Source organism: Melanerpes formicivorus, unplaced genomic scaffold (assembly GCF_026170545.1).
Source record: "Melanerpes formicivorus ecotype bairdi unplaced genomic scaffold, bMelFor1.0.p_v2 SCAF_4, whole genome shotgun sequence".
NCBI classification, from domain to species: Eukaryota; Metazoa; Chordata; class Aves; order Piciformes; family Picidae; genus Melanerpes; species Melanerpes formicivorus.
This window is the reverse complement of record NW_027142356.1, coordinates 19,719,843-19,746,695: the sequence shown is the minus strand read 5'-3', so window position 1 is coordinate 19,746,695 and position 26,853 is coordinate 19,719,843. Positions and strand designations below refer to the sequence as shown.

At 36.1% G+C, this 26,853-nt stretch overlaps 1 protein-coding gene across 4 annotated transcripts in view; it reads right to left on the bottom strand.

Moving 5' to 3' along the window:
* FSTL5 (follistatin like 5) overlaps positions 1–26,853 on the bottom strand; it is a 254,115-nt gene that overhangs the window by 92,103 nt on the left and 135,159 nt on the right. For all 4 annotated transcript variants that reach the window (XM_068137176.1, XM_068137179.1, XM_068137177.1 and 1 more), the window contains exons 5-6: positions 24,649–24,845; positions 11,047–11,167 (exon numbers count right to left, since the gene is read on the bottom strand). In XM_068137176.1, the coding sequence (XP_067993277.1) occupies positions 11,047–11,167; positions 24,649–24,845 (318 nt within the window). The remainder of the gene's footprint in view (positions 1–11,046; positions 11,168–24,648; positions 24,846–26,853) is intronic.

The window sequence follows — 26,853 nt, the reverse complement described above, 5'->3', positions numbered from 1 at the left end:
TCTCTGCACGCACTCACTGTTCTATTTAAACTTTCCATCACTCTTGCAATCTGTTTGTCTGAGTCATTATTTCTGCGCGTGGTGGGGAGGGGGGCTTGCCCCAACCCATTACAGTCAGAAGCTAAAAAAAAAAAAAAAAAAAAGAAAAAGAAATCTGGGAGACAAGGAATGTGGAACAATTGTTCATGATTTCTTACTATACAAGAACTAAATAAACAGAAGACATGCATGATGAAGAAAAAGTTCTAGCAAGAAGTCATTGAATTGTGAGTCTTTGAAACAGAATGTTGTAGATGCTAATTTCACATGGGTCAAAAAAGTAATCACATTTATGAGTGAGGCATACTTAAAGAGTTATTGAAGACAAGCAGTCTCTGAGACAGAAATCACTAGAGAAGAAGTGTATTAGAGGAATCTTACATGCTCTTTCTTCTTTTAATCTTCTGCAAACACTCCGTGAAGATATTGGACTAGACAACAGAGAAGTTGTTGATATGTATATGTTGTTACTCAAAGTAGACATTAAGTCAGCACTTTGTAAGCACAAACAGAACATAAATCTTTGTTTAGCATCAACTATTTCTTAAATAGAGTGTTCAGCAGGTTTTAAAACTCTATAACTATTCCTTCCAACAAATACATCTCTACTACATGTCTAGGTTGGGAAGAATAACAATCAAAATGCAAAACAACTATTTTTTTTATAAATGGCAGTTTCTCCAATCATTTATTCATGGCAGAGTGGCAACAAGATTAATTGTTTGGATCCCTTCCATCTCAGACAATCAGTTTCCCAATTACTACATAGAGAAGGCTTATGTGGTTTATGTGGCTTATGTGTTTTTTTCCCCCCTTCCTGTTTTCACTGTCTTGCATGGTCTTTTTTAACACAGCATTGAACTATGTGTACATTTGCATGGCACGTTCCTTTTTACTATGGCCAAAATAACATCTCCATATAAACCACTTAACACAAGATTTTATACCCAGAGAGCATGGTCTGTTTAGAAAATTGGCTTGAGAATGTACTAACAATTTAATTCTTTGTACAACATAACCACAGATGTATTTTGTTAGTCTGTTTCCTTATTTCCTTTGGTAGAAAATGTTATTATTTTATTTTTTATTGTTAGAGGTTGAGATGGAAGAATGAGGTTTTGTGGGGGTGTTTTTTTTTAAATCCAAAAGCATCTAAAATACATTTGGATAATCACACAGGTTTTTAGTCTGCATAAAACCCGTACAATAGTCATTCAATTAAATAAGGGTTCCAGTAATCACAGGGAGTGGAGTTAGTCCAATATAAAATTTCATCAAGTATATGCAACCCACACATACATAAATGCTCCTCCTGAATTCAGCTCATGTATCTCTCTAATGAATACCTAAATAATTATATGCAGTTATGAAATGTTTGTTTCTGAGCAGTTAGAAATCCAGGAGTGATAAGGATCAAGCAACACCGTTTAGAATACCATTATCTCAGACCACAAAAATAGCTTTGACAGACTGGGGTATTTGATATCCTTTCCTCCCTAATCATACAATTGTCAATATTTATGTGGAGTTGTAGCAGCTTAAATTCTGGGTGCCACATTCCATAACTCTATACACATCCAAATATTTTTAGCAGAGACAGCATATGGAAAACTACTTACAGATACTTAAGAGATTTGTGGTACATCAACCAAATGAATGCTTTTTGTCAAGAGATAGAGAGTTACTGAAATAAAATTAACCCCCCCCCCCCAAAAATAATAATCCCAAACCCAACAAAACAGCACAAAACAAAGCAATAACAACAACAAAAACCGCAACAAATAAAAAGGAAGACCTTTTCATGCATATCTTCAAACATACCAAAAAGTTCTATCACTACAGGATTAAATCAATCCTACTCTAGACTAATACAATTATTAGATGTGTTAGAGAACAATATTCTGCCTTTAAAAACTTCATACATTTTTCTTAAAGTGAATGCTTTTTCAAATCCTTTTTAGATTACAACATCAAACACACAAAGAACCCCACCTCTCCTAAAAAAAAAAAAATAAATAGACAGATTCTGAAGTTAGAAATCAGTAAATACACATTTGTCATATTTAACTAATATTGCAATTGTCCCACCCTCTCCAAACCTTGAAGCTTTAGAATTTTATGATGAGTTAAGCACTGAAAACTTACTAGAGAGATTATTTTGATTTAGAACAAGGCTTCTGCTCCCTCTAGGTCAAAGTTGATCAGGAGACACAAGTTAGCAGGTTAGATATACACTCCTGCTTTCCAAAGGTATACATCATAAATCCCTTGCAAATAATTTATTTCCAATTTATTTCCCATTTTTATCTCTTACCATATTTTATTAACGAGCTACAAAAAAGTTGTCAAAGAAGGGTAAAAAAAGCTCAGAAATCCATTTGGTAAACTGGATGCTTTCCTCTGGCCTACTACCTGTCTACTTGTGCCAAGGGAGTCATCAAGCAAGGAACTCTTCTAAATCTCTTCAAAATTTCAACTCTTTCACTGGTCAGGAACTTAGAGCACAGTAGAAAGGAAGTGACAAAATGGTACCCTCAATATTGGCATAAAGAGGGCACTTTCAGATAAGAATTTGAAGTTATGAGTGGGTGGGTGCCTTAAAAAGCACCCCTCACATTAAACTATAAACCTACACACTTTTACCTAAGGGCACATATATGTTATTTGTAGACTTCTTTGTGTGTACAGCACACAGTTATAAACTATTCTTTTACACAGATTTTTTTGTTGTTGTTAATGGTAAGACAGTTCAAATGGTTATTGGAGCATTTAATGTAGGTTGCCAAGATAAACTGCCTCATTAATTTTTTTATTTAAAATGTAATATGTTGACAATTTTCATATTAAAAATTATTTTATCCACATTTTCTTTGAAATGTTCTAGAAAACCTTTGGATTGAAACACTTAATTCACTGCTTATTTCAGCTAGCCGAAAGTAATGCCTTTTTGACAATGGCATACATGGATGTGCTAAGATAGCTGCAAACTGCAAAAAAATACAACATACCAAAACACTATGAAAGCATTATACTGAAGAGGGAACAAAAAAAACAACTAATGCACAGAGGTTATGGTGGACTACTGTAGTAAATCTTGAAATTGAATTATGCTTTGGAGATTAAACTAGCAATGAAATTTCCTGAAATAAGCACTCTGCCAGAACCTAATTCAGCATGAATGATGAAATGAACAAAAAAGGGTTGGTTGTGTTTGGTTTATTTTTTTCCTCCTTTTCTTTTTTTAATATACTTCTCTGTGATGAGACATTTTTTAGCTACTTTTTTTTTTATTTATTTTTATTGTATGTAATAAATATTTGAGAGCATGAAGTCAAAAACTTTCCTAAGATACTGTAAAACACAAGCTTTGCAACATTGGAATTATTTTCTTATTAACTCCACTTACAGCACTTTCCTATAATCTAGATGGAAGACTATGTCTTCAGATTGTCGTTTTATAGCATAAATGTCAGAGAGATGTGATAAATTCAGGTATCTCAGGGATAACTTAAGTCTTTAACAATCTCCTTGTGACTGTCATAATTTTTTTCTGGTTTTATTTACCCAGATGCAAGAATGAAATAAGAAGCAAGAATAAAACAATAAAGCAAGAAGCAGAGAGTTACCAAAAAAAAGCTCTAAACCAAACCCCCTGCTGCCTTCTTTTAGGAAAGTTTGTTACTTTGGACTCCATAGTAGCCCATAAGATATAAAGATGAAACGAAATGTTCTAATGTTGGAATAAAATGACTTAGTAACTTTTTCCTAAGGTTAAAAATAATGCTTGATATTTAATAATCACCAGCAAACTCAACCTTGTATGGAGTATAAAGCAACACAAACCAGTTCAAAACATATTCCAAACAAATAAATAGTATCTTATTCATTCAGTCTACATACAAAATACTCCAATTGTCATAGTGATCAAAATGCTTCTTTTTTGATGACTGGGGACAGTGAATTTTATTTTATTTTCTCTATTTGTATTTCTCAAGTGGAAGTGTCAAATAAGCACCGAGTCTTATCACATTATAGAAAAGTTCCCTCAGATATCAAGTTAGCCTCTGACAGATGCCTTTTTTTAATTTAATTTTCAAAATATTTCATTATTTAAATTTAATGCTAATAAACCATTTACTGCAATATGTGGTAATTATCTCCTTTTATTAAATGGATTTCAAGGTGGTGTATTCAACCAAATGGAAAATAAAACAACTAGGCATATAAAGGAATATCTGAGGTGAAGTTTTGAGCTTTTCACTCATATCTTAAATTTTTTTTAATAACAGGAAAATACATTCTCTATGCTTTTTCCTTAAGAAGCCGAATAAAAAATATGTTTCTCTTCTTTCTAAAGGAAAGGTAACTTTGTGCTTTAATATAATGATAATATTGAAAATTATTATAGAATTTATGCTTCAATTAATATTTGATGTTAGCTAACACTGTTTATAGCCTGTTACTCTGAAAATTAATATTAGTGATGAGGTTTAACTATGAAATCCAGATAGAAATAATGTTATGGATACAGGGGAAACAAGCAATGCAATGGTTAGCAAGACTTCCTTACTAAATAATATTTTATGAGCCTACTAATAATCAGTATATTTCCAGAAGAGTAATTCTTCCTTGAAGTAGAGATACTTAATGTTCTTGCTAGTGATTGTCTCATTTAATGCACACTCATTACTCCTTATATTCCAACAGTATTTCTCTTTCTCCCTGCCCTGCCATGGAGACAGTGCTTCCTTTAAAATAGTTAATAAAATTATGATTATAAATTATTACGATAAATTTGCCTTGAAATATTCCTTACAATATCCAGATAAAGGTGTTTGTGGATGTTGGAACATGACTGATAGCCTAAGCTTACATGTACACTGCTCTCAATGATGAAAGTATTCTCAGAATTACCAATATTAACAAAATAATTGCAAAAATATTGTAAGTCATCTCAGATAACTGATTCCAGAGAAACAGCTAATAATACATCAAGTATTAAGAGACTTTGCTAACTGTAGCCAGATAATGCATATTTGCTTGGTGTTTTTTTCCTTAACATTCTGAGTCATTCTCCACAGCACTGAAATAAGCTCACTGAAAGACTTCACTCCTGAGCATTTTGAGCCAATAAGAAATACTATGCAATTCAATCTCTACCAATCTTCTTTTCTGAAACAATGATACTATAATGAAGATGTCTGGTTCCAGTCTTCATCCTCTGCAATCCTTTACTTTGCAGTGCTATCTCTAACAGCCTACATCAATGAACCAAGCAAAAGGTCCCAGGTAAACGAAGTGATGGGATTAGAAGTAAGCAGAACTCAAGATTCATAAACAAAATCTCCTGATTTCACTAATAACTTTGTGAAAGATTTGTTTCATCAATTCATGCAAACACAATGTAGCCTTAAATTTGTTACCTGATTCTCCAAAAACATGAAAAAAAAACCCACAAAATATGGGCACCTTGCCTTAGCAAAAGGTGAAATTCTAAATTCAGAGAACTACAACAAATTTATATAGCAATAGAATGTAATAGCATTTCATTAATATTAAATTTCTCAATATTTGAACATAGGAAACAACTGCTTATTCACACTTACATGTGATTGGTTCACTTCGACACTTTTTATCCAGTTCTTTAAATACGCCAGTCACTGTAAACATTCTATGACTTAGAAGAAACAGTAGCAGAGCAACATAAAATGACAAATATCATATTTCACCAGCACTTCACGACAAGCAAGTACAACATCTGATCTTTCAGTACCTTAATAAATTGTGGTTTTTTGTGTCTACTGAGAATGAATGTAAAAATCAGGCAAAATTTTAGAATAAGCTGCGTGATACTCTTTAAATAGCATCAAATGTTTTGAATCCACGCTATAAAGAAACCATGTTAAAATTGATCATCTCCTACACTGATTCAGATCTGAGCTTAGCATTACTCAGAGGACCTTTACATTGTCAAACAGCAACACTCTGACACTGTTTTAATTTAAAAATTTAAGATATTTCTTTCAAAGCCCAACAGAGCAAACAAAACATAACCAACAATAAATTTCCAAAACCTAAAAATACCCCACACATTCTTACTGGGGAACCAAATAAACATTTGCCATCATCCAGAAATTAGTTCACATCAAAATGGATTGATTTAGTGGTTTGTGAGAAATTTCAGGCATGGTACTTCAGCCCATGAAACAACACTTAAAATAGTTCCTTGTTTGAAGTGATTGGTTTGAAATACTGCCTCCTTTATAGAAGAAGTTGTGTTCCTTCCCCACTGATCATCTGTAAATTGAAAATGCATGTAGCACAGGAAGGAATTTGAAAGACAGATTACGCTGAGCAGAAAAATATTGCCTGTAAGTCCAGTAGCTCCTACTCAATATGATGTTAACTGGTATTTTCAGAGGTTAGTGGTGAAATATAATACCCTCTGGAGCAATCTAATAAACACTAGTTGTTGCTGAAAAGGAATTAATGGTAGTAGGAGACAGAATAATACCTCTTCCTTGCTCAAAATCTTTCCTTTACAATTTGCTAACCTGTTTCACTCTTGACAACACATCATAGTTATAAAACTCTGACTCAGAGTCCACGTTAAATACATTTGAGACCTCACATTGAAGTCATTAGAAGTATAAATTCAGGAAGTAGATACTTTTAAAATAAGGCTTAGTGTACTTGAATATAAATGGGAAGTTTAATTTATTTCAGTGAGTAATTTAGTATAGATACTGTAGTTAGATTTCTGTTGTTGCTGAATTCTGCTCTACTTTGTTTTGTAAATATACACATTAAAAAATAATTATTGAACATGCTTTTGTAATAATTTCATTCAACAGATTAAAATAGAAGTAAAACTATTGTAATGAGTGCAGGGGTGGTTTAGAATATTTTTTTCAAACTGAATCTAATAACTAAGCATTTGTACATGCAGACATAAAGAGCCCTCTATTTATGAAGAATTCTTGCTGCTTGTCTTTCAAAATGATTCAAAACACAACAAAGCATCCAGTTTGACAATCATATTAGCACTAGCTTTACAATTCCTCCTAAAAGCTAAGCCCAAAGTTCCATAATTTCATCCCAAATCAACTTTCATAATAGTTGCTGTTACAGTAAGTTCATCTATCACTTCATACAAATACCTCACCAATAAAGAGTGCTGGAAATGTGAGTCTGATATCTGTGACATGAGTGACATTTTAAAGCTGAAGGTACTTTCACATATATAAAACAACAGTGTGCAGACTAACAATGTACAGAATCCTGAATAACAGCTGCACAATGAATTAAATATTGTAAATAGTATTGAGTGGTACCTTAAAGTACTAGTAGTTCCAGTGAAAATATAGAGTATCATTAATAGAAAAAGTGATCATAAAATTAGGTCATTTTGTTTTGGCTATCCAATTTTTTCTGAAAATCTCTTTTACATCTAGTAGCAATTTTTCACACTCACATCCTCAATGTGAGGTACACAGTGGCTCCTTTATTGGGCATAAGATAAAAGTAAAATGAAATCATTAACAATAGAAAACAATTATGAATGTTTGGAGGGGTTTGTTTGATTGTTTTAATTTTTTTGGTGTTTGGATATTCTTTTAATTTTGTGAAGGATGTGATTTGCTGCATAGAGCATATAGGCCAACTATTTACAACAAACTTATTTGTATTAATTGTGTTCAATCAGTTCTATTTATAAATGTCTAAATGTATTCTTTCTACTGTAATCACAAAGAGCAATGCCTGTATATACATCTCCATCTGCTAAGGTCAGATCAAACAAAAAAAAAATTTACTATTTTTTTGCTTCTGATATGTCTAGAGTCTTGGCAATCCACCATAAGGCCACTTGAAGTACCAGCTTTGCAATTTCATAACCCCTAACATTCTGTGATTCTGCAATACTTTAAGGAAAAAAACCACAGTCACCCTTTCAGAAAAAGGAAAATTAAATGTATTTATCTCTTTCGAAGAGAACCCATTTCCTCATAGAAAATCCTTTAGCTTAGGGCTGACTAGAGAACAAAAAAAAAAGCACAATAAAATACGAAGATGGAGCTGCATCAGTTTTGAGACAGAATTTTGTACCATGTGGCCAAAGCAGTAGAGGACCAAACCAACTGATCCCTTCAGTCCTAAGCTCCCAAAACGTAGCTGTATCTAAACTTCTTGGTTTATCTTCTTATACCAACGAACATAATTTTTCAGCCTGCTCTCTTCATTGATCTAGTTAAACTGTTGCAGCATCTAGTAGAAAGATATTTAGTAGATAGATGTTACAGTACCAAAAATCCCTGCAGGGTATGAGTGAAAACAGCCTGTGCCCAAAAAAACCACATCCATCTTGCCACTATGTGCAGCACTCCAGAAACCAGTAAGGATCTTCATTTACTTATAACATTTTGTGAACCTGCACTTGGCACAAATCTCCAAAGTGGAGAGCATCCTTTCAGGCATTTTCTTTCTTTAGTACTGACTGCACCTGACTCACTGAAGGGTAAAAGGCTTTGTTATTGCACTGCATATAGTCGTTCACATTTGGTTTTCCTATCCATTTTGAACTAACTTTGTCAGATAAAATGAGACTGTCAGAAATAATTCACAGAATACAAGCAAGCATGCATATATTTATGTGTGTGTAAATACCTTTAAAACAGGCTATGATTAATCTCCGCTCTTAAGATGGTTTATATTCTACTACCAGAGAAAAAAGAATTGCTGTGGGGAGCTCTTTATGAAGCAGCATAATGTTTAGCTATGTTGGATTCTTAAGGTAACAGACAAATTTCTAGTTAAGTATGCCAATGCAAAAAAATTCCTACCTGTAAATGCTAATGAACAGTACTGGTAATTAATCCCACAGATATGCAATGATATTTAAATAAAATATAACTGCCTAACCCTTTAAAAATAAACCAATGTAAGGGAGTAGGTGATTCAACAGCATAGCAAGGATGGGTTTTAATCCTATCCAACTGCTTTCAAAATCTCATCCAAGTGCATTTAATTATTATTTGAAATCAGAACTAGAAATGTGCATGGTAGTTATGTTTATTACTATTCCCTTTTTAGGCTTAGGCTGATAACACATACATCCCTAAAGCCTTCTGTCAGTCCTTTTCCAGCCTTCTCATTTTTTTCAAAGGTTCTGTGCAGTGTAATCCTGCTCTGAGTAGAGGACGTTGATGAACAATCATATTTAGAAAAGGAAAGGCTTAATTTTTGGCAAATTCAAATGTTTTAAAAGTATATTTTGTTATCTATAATACATTTTGTATTTTAGCAGCTTTAGGTACAAGCTGACTTTGAAAGTACACTTGAGGAAATGTCACATATAAAAACCTCTGGTGCTGTGACATCTATACCTATCATGGTTCTTCTTGCTCTAGCCATAGCATTTCTGTGCTCATATGACTGTGCTAGAACTACTTCCCTTCTATGCTCTTGTCTGTCCCCCCTCTTCATACCTCAAAATGCAACTCACTGGAGTTACAGAAATAAAGAATAGATTAAACAAACAAACAAAACAACAACAAAACCCAAACAAACATCTACACTTCTCTTAAATGCCTCCACTACTTCTCTGGGCAGCCTTTTCCCATACTGAAAAACCATCTTAGCGAAGAAAGTTTTCTTAATATCCAATCTAAACCTCTCTTAGTGAAACTCAGGGCCATTTACTTTCATGATATAGATATTACCTGGGATAAGAGACCAGCATTAACATCACTACAACCTCCTTTCCGGAAGCTGTAGGCAATGATAACGGCTCTTCTCAGCTTCCATTCTCTGGACTAAACAACCCCAGTTCCCTCAGGGTGCTCCTCATAGGACTTGTGCTCTAGTCCCCTCACCAGATTCATTGCCCTTCTTTGGATATGCTAGAGCATTTCAGTGTCCTCCTTTTAGTGAAGAGCTCAAAACAGAACGGTATTCATCAGTCCTAAGTACAGGGGAGAACCACTTCCCTAGTCCTGCTTTGCCCACTATTTCTGACACAAACCAGAATGGTGTTGACATTCTGGCCACCTGGGGCACAGACTGTTGGCTGACATTTAACATACTGTCAACCAACAGCTCCACGTCCTTTTCTGACAGGCAGCTTTCCAGCCACTTGTCCCAAGGACCTGTAGCATTGCATGAGGTCGTTGTGACCCATGTGCAGGACCTGGCACTTGGCCTTGTTGAACCACTGGCCTCAGCATCGTCCAGCTCATCCAAAATTATGTCAATACATAATCAAACCATAGTTACAGGAATAGCTGAGCACAAATGTGATATGCTATGCTATGCTGCCATGTTGCTGATTATGGAGTAACAGCTATTGAAATCTGACAGATTTCAAGATTCAGTCTTAGATTTGTGACAGATAAGAGTGAAAATCATGACTTTTGATCTGGCTATGTATGTAACATATCATATAAAAAGCTCTCAATATCTTTCTTCTACTCACTACTATGTTGACCCATACCCCAGCAGTTTGGTCAAGATGTTTGGAGGTACTGTACACATTTGTCTCCAATCACCTTTGGCACTCGGAGAACAAGTACTTGGCAAAACTACACAACAAAACCAGATTTCTCTCCAAGTCCTGTGAAGACATAAGGCTCCTAATAGAAGTGCTACATTTGTTGCTAGGTTTGTCAGAAATGGTGTCATCAGCACTTAAAAATACAGGGTGTAGAGAAACGTTCTAGCTTTTTTTTGATTATACTGATTATATCTTGACCATACTACTTCACAGACCTACCACTGCATGCTGGCATTAAGAAAGATTATCTATGAATTCTCCATTACCAAAACCCCTCAGAAATCTTGACACTAATGCACCTCATTGATTTGTGCCAAGTTCTCTACTATATCATGAGTGTTAAATTGTAGTCATTAAGTACAGCATCTTGATATATCAAGATTTAAAAAATGAAAAATACCATTTTAGGGAAATAAAGAGGCAAAAAAGAAAACTGAGAGAATAGGCTTTGTACTTACGAAAAGCTCTGTAGAATTCTTCCAGAGCTAGGTGCTTGTCACTATTATAATCATCGTATTTCAGCAAATTGAACAGAGAGCAGTCAGATAGATCCTTGCCAAGCTCATCCTGTTTTATTACCTGACAAGAAAATTATAACCATGAAATTACATTTGAGCTCTTAAAGTTCTTTGGTATAATTAATTGTTTCTAATAACCATTTAATAGATATTTTAAGGTTGCTGTGGGGCAGTGAACTGCAACTGTGTAAAGTCAAGGATTTCCAGTTACTTTATTTATTGCAGTTTAAAAAGTTAATATCTTTAAGACAGACTCACTGAGATTCACAACAGTTTTTTTAAATATATAGAGAATATATAATGAAGATAGATGGAAGCACTGTAAAGACACTGTGAATGTTAAAGTCGATTTTACATAAGAATGGTGATTAAGAATCATTCGAATATACTTGAGACAATAATTTCAGAAGTACACATGACATAGTGTCTTTTTCCTCTTGGTATAATTCCTGACCACATAAAACCAAATTCAGTCATTTTCAAAAATAACTGAAACAAACTCCTATTGCTCTACTAATTGAATCAACTTCTTATGAGCTTTTGACAAGCCTTTAATCTTCCCAAAGACCTGTTATAAAAGTAGCTGACCTGAATAGGCTCCTGTTTCTCAATTGAAGCACATACACTCCATAAATAGATCATAACTAACAGCTATTAGATTTTAAGTCCAATAGACTTCTTCCAGAGAAATGTTCTATAATATGTGCAAAATTCTGGTTTAATGGCTGTGTATGCTGTAGGTAACTAACTCAAGTCCATCCAAGAATTTTTATGATCTGAGAAAATATTCAAATATTCAGAATTCCTATTTACATGGCACATATGTTAAAAGCACTAACACGTAGCTGAAAGAACCAAACCTAACATTGTATTGTTTCACAGTTTAAAGTTTTGTACCAGGCATAGGAAAAATTACTAACTACAGTTAATTCCTTTGTAAAATAATTAATCTTCCTATTCTCTACCTGTGTCCAAAAATAACTGCAAAACCCTTGCATTTGTATCATCATATGATGGATTCTCACAGAGGATACAGAGTTTGTTTTGTTTCAATTGCTCTGCAAAGGAAGCAGCAGGAACAGACAGAAATGTATTCAGTTATTGTTCCTGTAAATAGGAAATTTCTAAACACATAATAAAGAATGAAAGGAGAATTAGAGTAAAGAGAAAGGATATAAGTACCTTACAAGAAGTAATCTATATATTAATACAAAAGCATTATAAAAGATAATAACCTTGCTAGTACATTAAAAAAGTTAGGAAACCATTTACAAAGAGGAAAAATCAGGACAAAACCAGCTTTAGGCATTATTAATTAAAGATACATACTATGCTACCTGTATATTAGTGCTAGCTACTTATATATTAAAAGCCTATTTAATTAAATTCACATTAACATGAATTATGAAAAAATGAAATTGTGTAGATCTTACAGCTGGTACATAAAGGACAAAAATGTAGCCTGGGAAAATTTAATAACTCAGACCACTGTAGCTTTACAAACAGCACTAAAGATACAATGGCGTGCATTGAAAGCCACCCTAGAAAAAATACCTGAAATTTCAGGACCACAAAATGTGCTTGAAATCACAGCTAGCTCCTGAAAAAAAAGGTTGTCTGCAATAGTTTGAAACACTTGTTCCCATTAGCTTCAATTGTGCAAATAAGGATTAAACTTTACACCTAAGGTAGTGTAATAAAAACTTTGTTAAAGCCCTCCAACACCTGCCACTAGACTACCACATTTCTAATTGCATATTAGTGTTCTCAGCTTCAATCCTTTGAACTGAAATCTGTCTTGTGATGCTTTTAGTTGATACCTGGTCAATTCTATTTAAAATTAAAGCAATCATTTTTTAAAATGATTAGCTAGAATGCTTGAGGTATTGTCAAGAATGATCCTATAGACAGATATAATTTATTTTTCTGGCAATTATTTAATGTTGATCTTCGGTAAATATATAATCTGCTTACAGATATAAGATTCATTGTTTGTTTATATACAGACAACTCATGGTATAAATTTTGTTTCTTTGGAAAATTCACTCAGTTTTTACCCCCCACCCCCCCCACCCCCCCCCAATATCTGTGAAGATAGATTGTAGAAGGTACAGAGGTGATAACAAATTATGATTGATCTTAATGAATCATCTATGATTTTCTTCTAGGAGAGCTGTTCCAGTTTTAACTTAATAGGAATTCTCTTGTCCTGCACCTAGCCATCTCCCAATAGAGAAGAGAAGAGAAGAGAAGAGAAGAGAAGAGAAGAGAAGAGAAGAGAAGAGAAGAGAAGAGAAGAGAAGAGAAGAGAAGAGAAGAGAAGAGAAGAGAAGAGAAGAGAAGAGAAGAGAAGAGAAGAGAAGAGAAGAGAAGAGAAGAGAAGAGAAGAGAAGAGAAGAGAAGAGAAGAGAAGAGAAGAGAAGAGAAGAGAAGAGAAGAGAAGAGAAGAGAAGAGAAGAGAAGAGAAGAGAAGAGAAGAGAAGAGAAGAGAAGAGAAGAGAAGAGAAGAGACGAGACGAGACGAGACGAGACGAGATCAGGTTGGAAAAGACCTTTGAGATCGAGTCCAACCTATCATCCAACACTATTTAATCAACTGAACCATTCCGCAATGCGATTGGTGGATCAGATCAGTTCTCTGATTGAAAACAAAATTAATCTTTGTGGAGATATTTGTGGGGTTTCTGTTGGTGTTTTGTGGGTTGTTTTGCTTTTTTCTTCTTAAAGAGGTTGAGGATTAATATTCTATCACAAGAGGTACAACTCAGAACAGGTATTTGAATTTGGAAAAATTATCTCATTCTACAGAAGCCTGCAGTTAGATCAGATTGACTGTGATATGAAATCACAACCTATATGAGACTCTTGCAAAGCAAAGCTATTTACCAAGTCATTAGCCAACAGAGAAGTCACTTGGCAACTTATGTTAGCATCAGATGTTTAAAAATCATCAGAATCAAATTGCTTGTTCATTAGGGTCCCATAATCAGCAGCTGATTAGACCTTTTTCCTGTTGAAATTACTTTTCAACAGATTATTTCACATATAAGTGAAATTCCAAAAGGTGGGGCATATAACACAGCAGAAATGCTCAAGCGTTTTCTAAATACTGACACAACATGCTATCTTAACAGGCTGCCAGACAACTCCATTTTTCATTTTGTTTTACTTACACAGGGGATTTAATTTACAAAGGCAGCTTGCTTAACATAATAGCTTCTTGTAGGTATTTTTAATTTCACACTCTACATCTTTACAAACTAAAAATAATACCATACCGTTTCAATAAGGCATTTATTGCTTGAACATAACAATTGTAATTGTAAAACCTCAAAAAGTAGATGTCAGTAAGGACTCATCAATGGCTGAAACAATCCAATGACATTTCAAAACTCTGAGGTCTCATCCCAATCCTTTTTGGTAATTTAAAAATAAAGAAAAATAGAAATCTGGTAGATGGTATCTACTTTTGAGGTGAATAATGAGAACAACAGGGCAACATATGAAATTAAATGGATCACATGGTTGAATGTTTTCAAGAAGGGATTTGTATTTTCATAAAGCCAAATATAAGGTTATTCATCTAAAAATAAGAAACTAAATCATACCTTAGGGAATAGAAATTAGCACTTTATTTAAAAAAGAGGCAGGTAAAAAATTCTCATAAATTCCATGTCTATTATACACTGAGGGACTAAATATTGTCTCTCTTGTTGTGACTCAACAAAGATAAAAATCACCTTTGCTCTATGCCCAGAAAATAGCTGATGTGTATTGGGCAGGCGCCACTGGATAACGACTCTCTGGCATGTGCATAGATAAAGATTGCTCACCAGACTGCAGCTGCCCTGGAAATAATGGCAGAGGCCACTACTATTGATACTCTCTGGACTATGCATATTCACTACCTGGACACATACCTAAAAAACTGTAAAAAAGATCTGAACAACTACTGGCTTGGGAGAAGGAAAAGAGCAGGGCAACGCTGCTCTGAAGAAAAACAAAGAAAATACCCGCAGAGAAAAGGACAGAGACATCACCATGTAGCCTGGAAGAAACAGTGCAGGAGGAACCCTCTCTCTGTGTCCTAAATTACATCTGCTGAAACTCAAGTTAGATTAGATGATGGTGTATCACAGATTATCTAACAATGTACTTTAAATTTTATTAATCCTTCTATGGAGGGAACAAAAGAAAAATTCAAGGAAACTGATTCTTAAGCCGGTTCTTCAAGCCCAGCTTTCTACTCTACTAAACAGACAGTAATTAATAAGGGATGCAAGAAAGAAACAGGCAACATTTTCAGTAAGTCATAAGCTGGAAACAAAATCCTTATTATAAAGATTAAAGCCTGAGTAAAACTGTGCAGATCATCTTACGACTGTACCATACAAGTCATAAATGGGAGTCAGACTAAGCTGAAAATTCACACTAGAAAATATTCACAAATACTTATTCTCACATATTTTACTATATATTTTCTCCAAAGACTGTGAAATATTTGCTTCTCATATCATGAGCTTGTAAAAGGTAAGACATACAGCTAACTTTATGCTCTGTTTATAGCTCTTTGTAAAACCCTATAAATCCTGAAAATTTAGCAACTTATCTAAATTCTCAAATTAAATATGTCTTTTCTAAACTAAAAATCTTATCATTGAGATTTGAATGTTCTTTCAAATATGGAAAATGGATTAGTATTATTTGGGAAACACTGTAGTTTTTAAAGATACAGTACACAATTACTTACTTGCTATGAAACAACACAGTATTAAATAAATTAAAAACCTCTCAAGAATTTAGTCAGTACTACAACAAACTTCAGGAGTCTAGGAAAGTTAATCTGATTACAAATGACAAATTGTATGTCAGATTAGATCATGTCATTCATTTCAATTTAATTTCTGACAGCCACAATGAAAAGTCTGCAGATGTTATAAAACTAGAACACAAATAACAGTTCCTTTATTAGTCTATATTACAAAGATTTTTCTCAGTCTGTGATTTTTTGCTTGCTTATGATTGATGCTCTCTATATACTTAAAGAAAATGTTCCAGAAATACAGCTACAAATAAAAACTTCCTTTACAGCAAATATAGTGGTTTGCTTAATGTGTGTTCATCTTTCCTAACAGCAAGCATCCTGTTGTAACAGTATCACTCAGTGCTTGATCTAGAGTACACCAAACACCAAGGGAATCATACTCCAAATTAATTCTGACAGCACAAGGGGGGTTCGATTACCTTGTTCCATTGTCTTCCATAGAAGTATAATGTTGTGAAAATTTTAAAAATTGATCAATTATTAAATCAAATAGATAACAGGTTTGCAGATTTTCCCTTGTTTTAACTTCCCTAACCTAGTTAAATTAGTATACTTCTTGCAGTTTATGAGCATGTTCTGTAGGGCATCAACATCGTCTTTTACTCAGTATCTATATTAAAGCATTACACTTGGGAATCCGGGGTAGAGTGAGAAAGGATGTGGGACTTCTGCATCACAGAATGGCTTGTGGCAGAGATCCCTGAGCAGTTAACCCACATGGAGGAACACGCAAAGGCATAGACTCAATTTTGCCCCAACATTGTCCCATACTAATCAAGCCACGCTACCTCAGATGTGAGGTCTTGCTGGACAAACTGCTGCAATGAGAGTCACACTTCCCTGCTTTTGCACCTCCACACATAGCAGCAAAAAGGTCTCATCTGACTCACAAGATGTAAATGTGTCCTTAGATGTCTGCAAGTATAATGCTGAAGTTGTAGACACCTAGCCCACAGACTAGGACCAGAATATGTAGCCAGAATATTCACAGCCCTTTTTTTCTTACATGCCATTCCAGTAGCTAGGTAACTATATTCTAATCCAGCAGAGTAACTGAATTATCCATTATGCAAGAAAAGAATGGAAAGTGCTCCTCACATGATAACACCAAAGGCAGCAACACAGGTTGAGATGCTAGCACTATGACTACAACGTTTGTAAGCTGAATTTGTTAAGGTACTGATCCCTAAGAAGTTTCCTTTGCTCCCAGTTTTAATATTTCATGCAGGATTCTTTTTATATTTTTCTTTAATTTTTGTATCTAGAATTAAATACAGTTCATGTTCAATTTTTCTTAGGTTAGTGACAGCAAAAGTAGATAATACAACCTAAATAATAAAGTATCCCTAATTAATAGGGAGAAAATAAATAGAACTATGGTTTAACAAGCAAAACAGGTTTCTGCATGTGCCACATGTAGGAAACACTACAGTTGACTATAAGTGCAAAGAGTGGTGATAGGCTTATTATCTCTTTTTTTAGTTCCATGTCCTCCAAATAACAAATAGTAACACCAATGCTAAGATGCAAAATCAAATGCCGTAAAAGCAAAAGTTTTAAGATTGACACTCCAAAAAGTATGTTGATGACAGTTTGAGAAGCTAACAATGACAGATAAGGTGTAATTTACATTAGTTGTAGCTGTGCAAACAAGTGCCATGAAGCATCAGCGGGCTTTAAGTATTATCATTAATATAGACATAAAATTGGAAGAAGCTAAATTTATTTCCTTCCTCAGTAGCAGAACAGAGGGAACATAGTTCCATAATCTTAATCTTTGAAGGAAAAGACATAGCCACAACTCAGGCCAACTTGTATAAAACAAGGACTCACATCTGTTCCAAATTCACAAGCAAGCAACAATTTCTTAGCAAACATAGTAATGACAGACATTGAAGTGAATCTGAAAAAAAAACACAACAAAAACCAAATAATCCAGGAATAAACTAATTTAAATGCTATATTAGTACATATTTAACTGCAATTAATGGCATACTAAGCTAATTAAATGGACAATTCCTTTAAATTATACTATTTTAAGATAGTATATAGTAACTAAGGTGTTTATAGATACTATAGATACAGCTCTATATCTACATAGTGTATTCTTTTAAGTTACAGCATATCCCTGAGATTTACCAATAAGCACTCATACCTACACATACAAACCCACTAATACTTACCACCCTACTTAAAATTTGGGTTTTTTTTACATTTCACATCAGAATTTATGAATTGATGTCTTACATAAATACACCCACAGCTAAATCCTGCAAATACAGATATGTACCACTATTCAAAGGTTCATTACACTTTGTGACAAATCTGTATTCCTGATGTCAGCTGTAACTGAAACATATTAAACTGTGATGGGAAAATGACACAATTTATCTTATAGTAGTTTCCATAACTGGTAGTTTGTTTGGGGTTTTATGTTTTGTTTGTTTGTTTGTTTTACTGGGCAGGAATATTTGTTGCTCTTTCATCAAGATGCAAATACAAGAACTTTATGATTTCAGATCAATAAAAATTGGTGCTGCTGTCATAATTTCCAGTTTCCAACTGCTGCATTTCAATTTTACACTAGGTGGGATGACTATATGAACACCAACAAGATAACAAAATGCAATCCAAGAGGTTGATTGCACTCATTGCACAGCAAGATTGAGGAGATATAAAATTTAAGATGCAGTAAAAACTGAAGTTCAATATTCTGGCAAACACAAACTAACTTCATGATTCCTTGTTGTTTTCTACATCAAATATTATATTTTTCATATCTCCTTAATATAATTAAATTTAACATGCAGAAAGACACTATTATTTATGTCTGTGCATTTCAAAATTTTATTTATATTATGAGAACAGGTGAGAAAAGAAATTCTCCTAGGCTCCAGAACATTTGCAAGAGTACAATAATGTCTTCCTCTGGTGAGTTGATCCTGGCTGGATGCCAGATTCCCACCAAAGCTTCTCTATATTACTCCCCCCCCTCAGTTGGACATGGGAGAAAAAAATGTAATGAGAGGCTCATGAGCTTAAGTAAGGCTGGGGAGAGATCACACACCAATTACCATCACAGACAAAACAGACAAAACTTGGAGAAGAATTAATTTATTCTATGATCAATCAAGAGAAGAATAGCGAGAAATACAAACAATTAATTAAAAAACCTCTTTCCCCCACTGCTCCTGGGCTGAACTTCACTCCCAATTTTCTCTGCCTCCACCCCACAAGTGACACAGGGGGACAAGAACAGGGTTTGCAGTCAGTTCATCACACATTATCTCTGCTACTCCTTTCTCCTCGGGAGACTCCTTGCACTCTTCCTTTGCTTCAACATGGAGTATGTCCCACAGGATTCAGTAGTCCTTCAAGAACTTTGCCAATGGAAGTCCTTCCCACAAGCTACAGTTGTACTAGCACTGCTCCATAATGGGTCTTTTCTTAAGGGTTTAGTCCTTCTGGAACACACTTCCAGTGTGGGCCACCAGCAGAGTCACAAGTCTAGCAGTAAACCTGCTCCAGCATGGGCTCCTCTCTTTCCTGGTCCTGCCGGTAGCCTGCACCAGCACAGCTTCCCACAGGGTCACAACCTCTTTCAGGCATCTACCTGCTCTGGAATGGGGTCTTCCATAATGCAGCCAACTTTAAAGGGCTGCAGGGGGTCAGCCTGCTTCACCATAGTCAAGATAGTGCATTCAAGGTGAGGTCTTTTGTTCATTCTACTAGAGCAATTCCAACTTACAAACACCCATAGCTATCATATACACTAATGGCGGAAGAGGGAAAGAGTCTTATGTTCATTCCACTAGAGCAATTCCAACTTACAAACACTGATAGCTGTCATATACACTAACGGCAGAAGAGGGAAAGAGTCTAATCCCACTTTGCAAAGTGATCTTGATATTCAACAAGAAAAAAATAATTAAAAAGTCAGTGTCTAAAACAAGGGAATGAAAAGGAACATTGAGTATTAAAAAAAATAAAATCAACAATAATGGTCTGAAAATCAAAGCATTTTATTTGAAAATGCTGCTCTGAGTCATTGTAATTTGATATCTTGTTTTAAATCTTCAGAGACAACCAAGTGGGGCATGGTTTGGTTTCAGTAAATACGCAGACTAAACTCTTCCTTCAACAGATGAAGGCAAAGATTTACAAATACACTTGTATAGGAGCTGGGTTCTTAACTGCAAAGCCTCACAAAAGGAATTCAGTATTTTCTTTTGTTGTAAGTTTTCACACATGAAAAATGTCACAGTTGTCATTCTATTATGTAATTTTTTCTTAACATATAAAGGTATTTGGGAAAAGTATAGTAAGTTTGAAAACACCATAATGGATTTCTTTTTTCCTTTTTTTTTAAACTGTTTGACACAGAGAAACAAAGAAAAAAGTATATGTGTAGCAACTGAATAGACAATAATTCTTTCTTTATGAAAACATGGAAATTTCACAGAATACTTTTGATACTGACTTTCAGCACTAGTCCTTTAGTCCTGCTCCTCTAACGTAAAGATCATGATTCACTGATAACTAGATAATACATTTGTAGTGGTGAAAATGTTCAACTATTTTCCAACAGGTCTGTGAGAAAGTCAAGCTATTTTCAAGTGGCAAAATAAGGAAGGATCTCAAATTCAGTTTCATTAGATTGCAAATCAATAGATAAATCTATTTTAAGCATTAAGTATAATTTTTCACATCTGTATCTGTGGCTCCAATGCATGGTACCTATTCATATTGTATATTCATATCAAATTATTGTTTATAAAATACATACAGGAACAAAATTTCCTTGAAAGCTGAAGTTCTGAAAGAGTTCTAAAAACATTAGTAAACCGCAGTTTTATAAAGTATAAGAAAATAACATCTTAACATTGTTTTCTAGAAATAATTAATTTGTTATTATTTGAAACAATATCTATTTGCATGCAGCCCCTGGCTCTGGAAATTATCACTAAAAGTTCAGAGGTTAATTGTAAGGAAATAGTAACTTCAGCCTGACATTTTACAAGCAAATATATAGTACCTAAATATTTCTTAACCCTGCCATTCACCTTGAAACAGGATAATGACAAACAGTAGCATCTAACAAATCTTTTCTTGAGTTTTTGAAGGTTGCCTACAATCAGACTCAGTCATAGAGCTCAACAATGATTAAGTTTGTCGAATATGGACTTCACATTATCTAGTAAATCCAAATACATTTGCCACAACAACACTGTTTAGTAGACTTCTACATAGATTAAAAAAAAGTGCTGTCATGCCAACCAGAGCAACAATTACTGCTTTAGATTGGTAGTTAGATTGCTGTTTAGAGACTACCATGAACTCTCTTTAGAATAGAATAGAATAAACCAGGTTGGAAGAGACCTTCAAGATCATCGTGTCCAACCTATCATCCAACACCACCTGATCAACTAACCCATGCAACCAAGCATCCTGTCAAGTCTCCTGAACACCTCCAGTGATGGCGATTCCACCACCTCCCTGGGCAGTCCATTCCAATGGGCAATCACTCTCTCTGTGTAAAACTTCCTCCTGACCTCCAGCCTGAACTTCCCCTGGCGCAGCCTGAGACTGTGTCCTCTTGTTCTGGTGCTGGCTGCCTGGGAGAAGAGACCAACCTCTGCCTGTTTACAACCTCCCTTCAGGTAGTTGTAGAGAGCAATAAGGTCAGCCCTGAGTCTCCTCTTCTCCAGGCTAAGCAGCCCCAGCTCCCTCAGCCTCTCCTCATAGGGCTTGTGTTCCAAGCCCCTCACCACCTTTGTTGCCCTTCTCTGGACACCTTCCAGCAAGTCAACATCCTTCCTAAACTGAGGGGCCCAGAACTGGACACAGTACTCGAGGTGTGGCCTAACCAGTGCAGTGCACAGGGGCAGAATGACCTCCCTGCTCCTGCTGGCCACACTGTTCTTAATGCAGGCCAGGATGCCATTGGCCCTCTCGGCCACCTGGGCACACTGCAGGCTCATGTTCATCCTACCATCAACCAGCACCCCCAGGTCCCTCTCTGCCTGGCCGCTCTCCAGCCACTCTGACCCCAGCCTGTAGCACTGCATGGGGTTGTTGTGGCCAATGTGCAGAACCCGGCACTTGGATGCGTTAAATCTCATGCCGTTGGACTCTGCCCATCTGTCCAGCCTGTCAAAGTCTCTCTGCAGAGCCTCTCTACCCTCCAGCAGATCAACTCCTGCCCCCAGCTTGGTGTCATCAGCAAATTTACTGATGATAGACTCAATGCCTTCATTCAGATCATCAATAAAGATGTTAGAGAGGATGGGGCCCAGCACTGATCCGTGGGGGACTCCACTACTGACTGGCCGCCAGCTGGATGTGACACCATTCACCACCACTCTCTGGGTCCGGCCATCCAGCCAGTTCCTAACCCAGCTCAGAGTGCTGCTGTCCAAGCCATGGGCTGACAGCTTGGCCAGGAGTTTGCTATGGGGGACAGTGTCAAATGCCTTGCTAAAGTCCAGGTAGACTACATCCACAGGCCTCCCCACATCCACCAGGCGGGTCACCTGATCATAGAAGGAGATCAGGTTGCTCAGGCAGGACCTGCCCTTCCTAAATCCATGCTGGCTGAGCCTGATCCCTTGGCCATCCTCTAAGTGCTGTGTTAATGCACTCAGGATGACCTGTTCCATGATCTTGCCTGGCACTGAGGTCAGGCTGACAGGCCTGTAATTCCCTGGCTCATCCAACTGGCCCTTCTTGTGGGTGGACACCACGTTGGCCAGCTTCCAGTCCTCTGGGACATCTCCAGTGAGCCAGGACTGCTGGAAAATGATGGAGAGCGGCTTGGCCAGCTCCTCTGACAGCTCTCTCAGCACCCTAGGATGGATCCCATCTGGTCCCATGGACTTGTGGGGATCCAGTCGGCTGAGCAGATCATCAACTACCCCATTTTGGAACAGTGGAAAACTATGCTGCTCCCTGGCTCCTTCTGCCAGCTCTGGAGGCCAGCTGTCTGGAAGACATTCTGTCCTGCTAGTAAAAATTGAGGCAAAGAAGGTGTTAAGTATCTCTGCCTTTTCCTCATCCCTTGTCACAACATTCCCCTCCGTGTCCACCAAGGAGTGGAGGTTGTCTCTGCCCTTTCTCTTGCTATTAATATATTTATACAAGGACTTTTTGTTGTCCTTCACAGCAGAGGCCAGACTAAGCTCCAAATGCGCTTTTGCCTCCCTAATTTTCTTCCTACAAGACCTAGCAACATCCTTAAATTTTTCACGGGTTGCCTCCCCTCGCTTCCAAAGGTGATACACCCTCTTTTTTTCCCTTAGCTCTATTAAAAGTTCATTAACCATCCAGGCTGGCCGTCTGCCCCGGCGGCTAATCTTCCAGCACATTGGCACAGCCTGTCCCTGTGCCTTCAACAATTCTTCCTTGAAGTAGGATCAGCTTTCCTGGATCCCTTTGTTTTTAAGGGCTTTATCCCAAGGAACCCTCTGAATTAGTTCCTTGAGTAGCCTGAAGTCCGCCCTCCGGACGTGGAGTGGAGGTCTTCTTGCTACCCCTCTTAGCTTGACCAAATAATGAGAATTCAATTATCTCATGGTCACTGGCCCCTAAGCACCCTCTGACCACCACATCGCCCACCAACCCTTCCCTGTTGGTGAAGAGGAGGTCAAGCATAGCCTTGCCCCTGGTAGGCTCACACAGCACCTGGGATAAGAAGCTGTCCTCCGTGCATTCTAAGAACCTCCTAGATTGCCACTTCTCTGCTATGTTAAGATCCCAGCAGATATCAGGCAAGTTGAAGTTGCTCATGAGAACAAGGTCAGGTGATCTTGAGACAGCCTTAAGCTGCCTATAGAATGACTCATCAACATCTTCCTCCTGGTTGGGTGGTCTATAACAGACTCCAACCAGGATGTCAGCCCTGTTGGCCTTCCCTCTAATTCTCACCCACAGGCACTCAACCTGATCATCCCTGATCTCCAGCTCAATGGCATCCAGTGCCTTCCTGATGTAAAGGGCCACCCCTCCACCCCTTCTTCCTTGCCTGTCTCTCCTGAAGAGCCTGTAACCGTCAATTGCAGCACTCCAGTCATGTGAGTTGTCCCACCACGTCTCTGTGATGGCAACTACATCATAACTTTCCTGCTGCAGCAAGGCTTCCAGCTCCTCTTGTTTGTTGCCCATGCTTCATGCATTAGTGTATATGCACTTCATCTGGGCTGCTGGTTTCACATCTGGCTCTGGCTTATCACCCCCAGACCCTGGCCTGGGGGGACTGGTTTCAGCCCCTTCCCTCTTCAAAACTAGTTTAAAGCCCTTTCTAAGACTGCATCTGTACTTCTCTAACCCTAAGATGCATAAAGAAATTATACTTGCTCAGTATTACAGAAATTATTTAAAATATAATGTTCAGGTGTTTTAACTTCTAAGCTACATCTATACAGTTGGACTTCATGATAGCACATACTGCATAATAAAAGAATTCATGATCAAAACAACGTAGAGTGTTCTAACACCCTAAGGTAAATCATAATGCATTATATTCCAATTTCAGAATAGTCAACACAGAACTTCTGAATAATCAAGCTTTTCAAAATTTCTGAATGAAGTTTCCACCTCAAAGACTTGCATATATTTTCTAAAGTCAACACATTCAAAGACACAATTATTCCATGTGTGTAGGTGCTGACAAAAACAACCGAAGAGCTACTGTGATAATGAAAATGGAATCTAAATCATACCTGAGATAATTCATTGATGTCCACAAGTCCATTGTTGTCTGAATCAAAATAATTAAACATACGATCTACAAGAAGTTTCTTTAAAGCCATTTTCTCCACAATGGTTTTATCTTTTGATTGCACCATGTATCTCTGATTTTGTAGATCCAGTAACATGTTTTTCATTTCAGCATATTCAGTAGGCTTGCACTTATCTCCTGAAAAGACAATACACAAGATTTGATTTCTTAATAAGAGTTTAAAAGTAATTAATAAATAAATAGGAAAACAGAGAGTAATAGCTTCTTAAAACAATACCAACAGTGTTGATTTATTCCATAAGGGATTTGCATAAGCAATTTGATCCATAGCACTTCCTTGTCTGATCCTTAGATTAAGGCCAAAATATTATTGCACTTCTACATACATTCTGTAGACAACATTTTCTGTGCAGGGGAAACTAAAGAAAATTTTAACAGTTTCCAAGCCTGTACTTTATTCATTTAGATCACTCTGGAAAGACACATCTGAAGATTTATTAAAATGTTACCTTTGCTAAAGCATTTAGAATAAATTTTGATAAAATAAATACTGCAATACAATATACACAGCAAACCCTACAAATAGGATAGAAAATGATACATTATGAAAATACACTTCATAATAATGTTTCACTTCAGAAAGTGGAAATTAGCCTTGAGTGCTCACAAGCTAGGTTACATTTTCATTTACAGGATGTACCAGAGTTATTTCAACAAGAGAAGGCATGTTTGCTGGAGGAAGAGAAAGGATACCTTTGACAAGACCTAATTCATTATTTTCTTTATCAAGTTCTTCTATTAAATGGAAATTGCTCCAGCAAATGTCCTAAATGACACTACTTACTCTAAACCAGAGAACAATATTGTGTGTAACTGGTATTCTCATCTCAGTTGCTTTATATTTCAAATTGAACAGGGAAACAGTTTAGAAGATTTAATTTTTAATAAGATAGCCTTGTTATTTAAAAAAAAAAAAACAACCAACAAACAACTGATGAGATATGTAAGTATCTACCAGCAAAATACCATACATTTTTGCAAACATATTTACAGTTCACTATTACTTAAGTATGACTACTGAATTCGAGGCTAGTGAAATACACTGACTAGCAGAGAAAGCTATGTTTCATTCTTGCTATGATGAAAGATACAAATACAAATTAAGAACACTTATTTACCTCACATAAGCTGTTTAAATGGTTGTGTCATTTTGCAAGAGGAATCCATTTAAGAAATGCCTAATTTACATGAGATTTGAGTTTATTATTTTGATGTATTTAATACTATATGCATTATCATGGTGACTATACCATACTGACAGTACTATTTCATAAGGTAGAGAGACAAAAACTTCCTAAATACCTCTCACTATCCTAGCAAAATTCAGGTCTAGAAGAGAACTTCTATGACAGAAGTTAAATCTTGAAAGCAGATGAAACATTTTTAGGAATTAAAAGCAATCTAGCATTTTAAAATTTCATTTAATTTTCCCCTCTAAAAGCTACTGCCTGTTACACAGCTCTTTTACACTCCCAACTATACAAACAAAAAATTAGAAAATCAAGTTGTATTTAACTGACATCCTAAGGTATACATACTATTTACATATTTATCTACACCTACATGATGAGTCCTGCATGACTGCTTTTCAGGTAATCCAGTGGGAAAAAAAAATAGGAAAGGGCAAAAGCCACTCAGTAGGGAAATATGTTTATTCCTTAGCCATTCTGGAGCTACAGTGAGCAAATCATTCCATCTGAATGGATGCAGGCTCCAGGTGGTGGGGAGGGAAAAGAATACTCATAATTAACACACTCTGATTCATTTGGGTGAATTCCAAAAGACTGGGTCAGGAAAACAAGTATCATGTTGTCTCCCCCAGATAACTTTTCTGGTCGTGGTATCCTCAGAGAGACAGACTGGTTTTATTCTGGTGCAGCTGAAGTCTAACACCATTTTACCTATACAACTTGCAAGGGAGTAAAGATAAATCCTGTGTACAGATTCTATCCTCTGTAAACTATTTTTGATGTGACAGTTCCCGTTCTGCAATTCTGAAATCAAAAAGACGTGTTTCTACTTTAGAAACGTGCAACATAAAGTAGCTTATTTCCTAATAATATATATAAAATTCTGAACTTGTCACGGTATTTTTGATAAGTCCACTAAATTTCAGAGTTAGAAA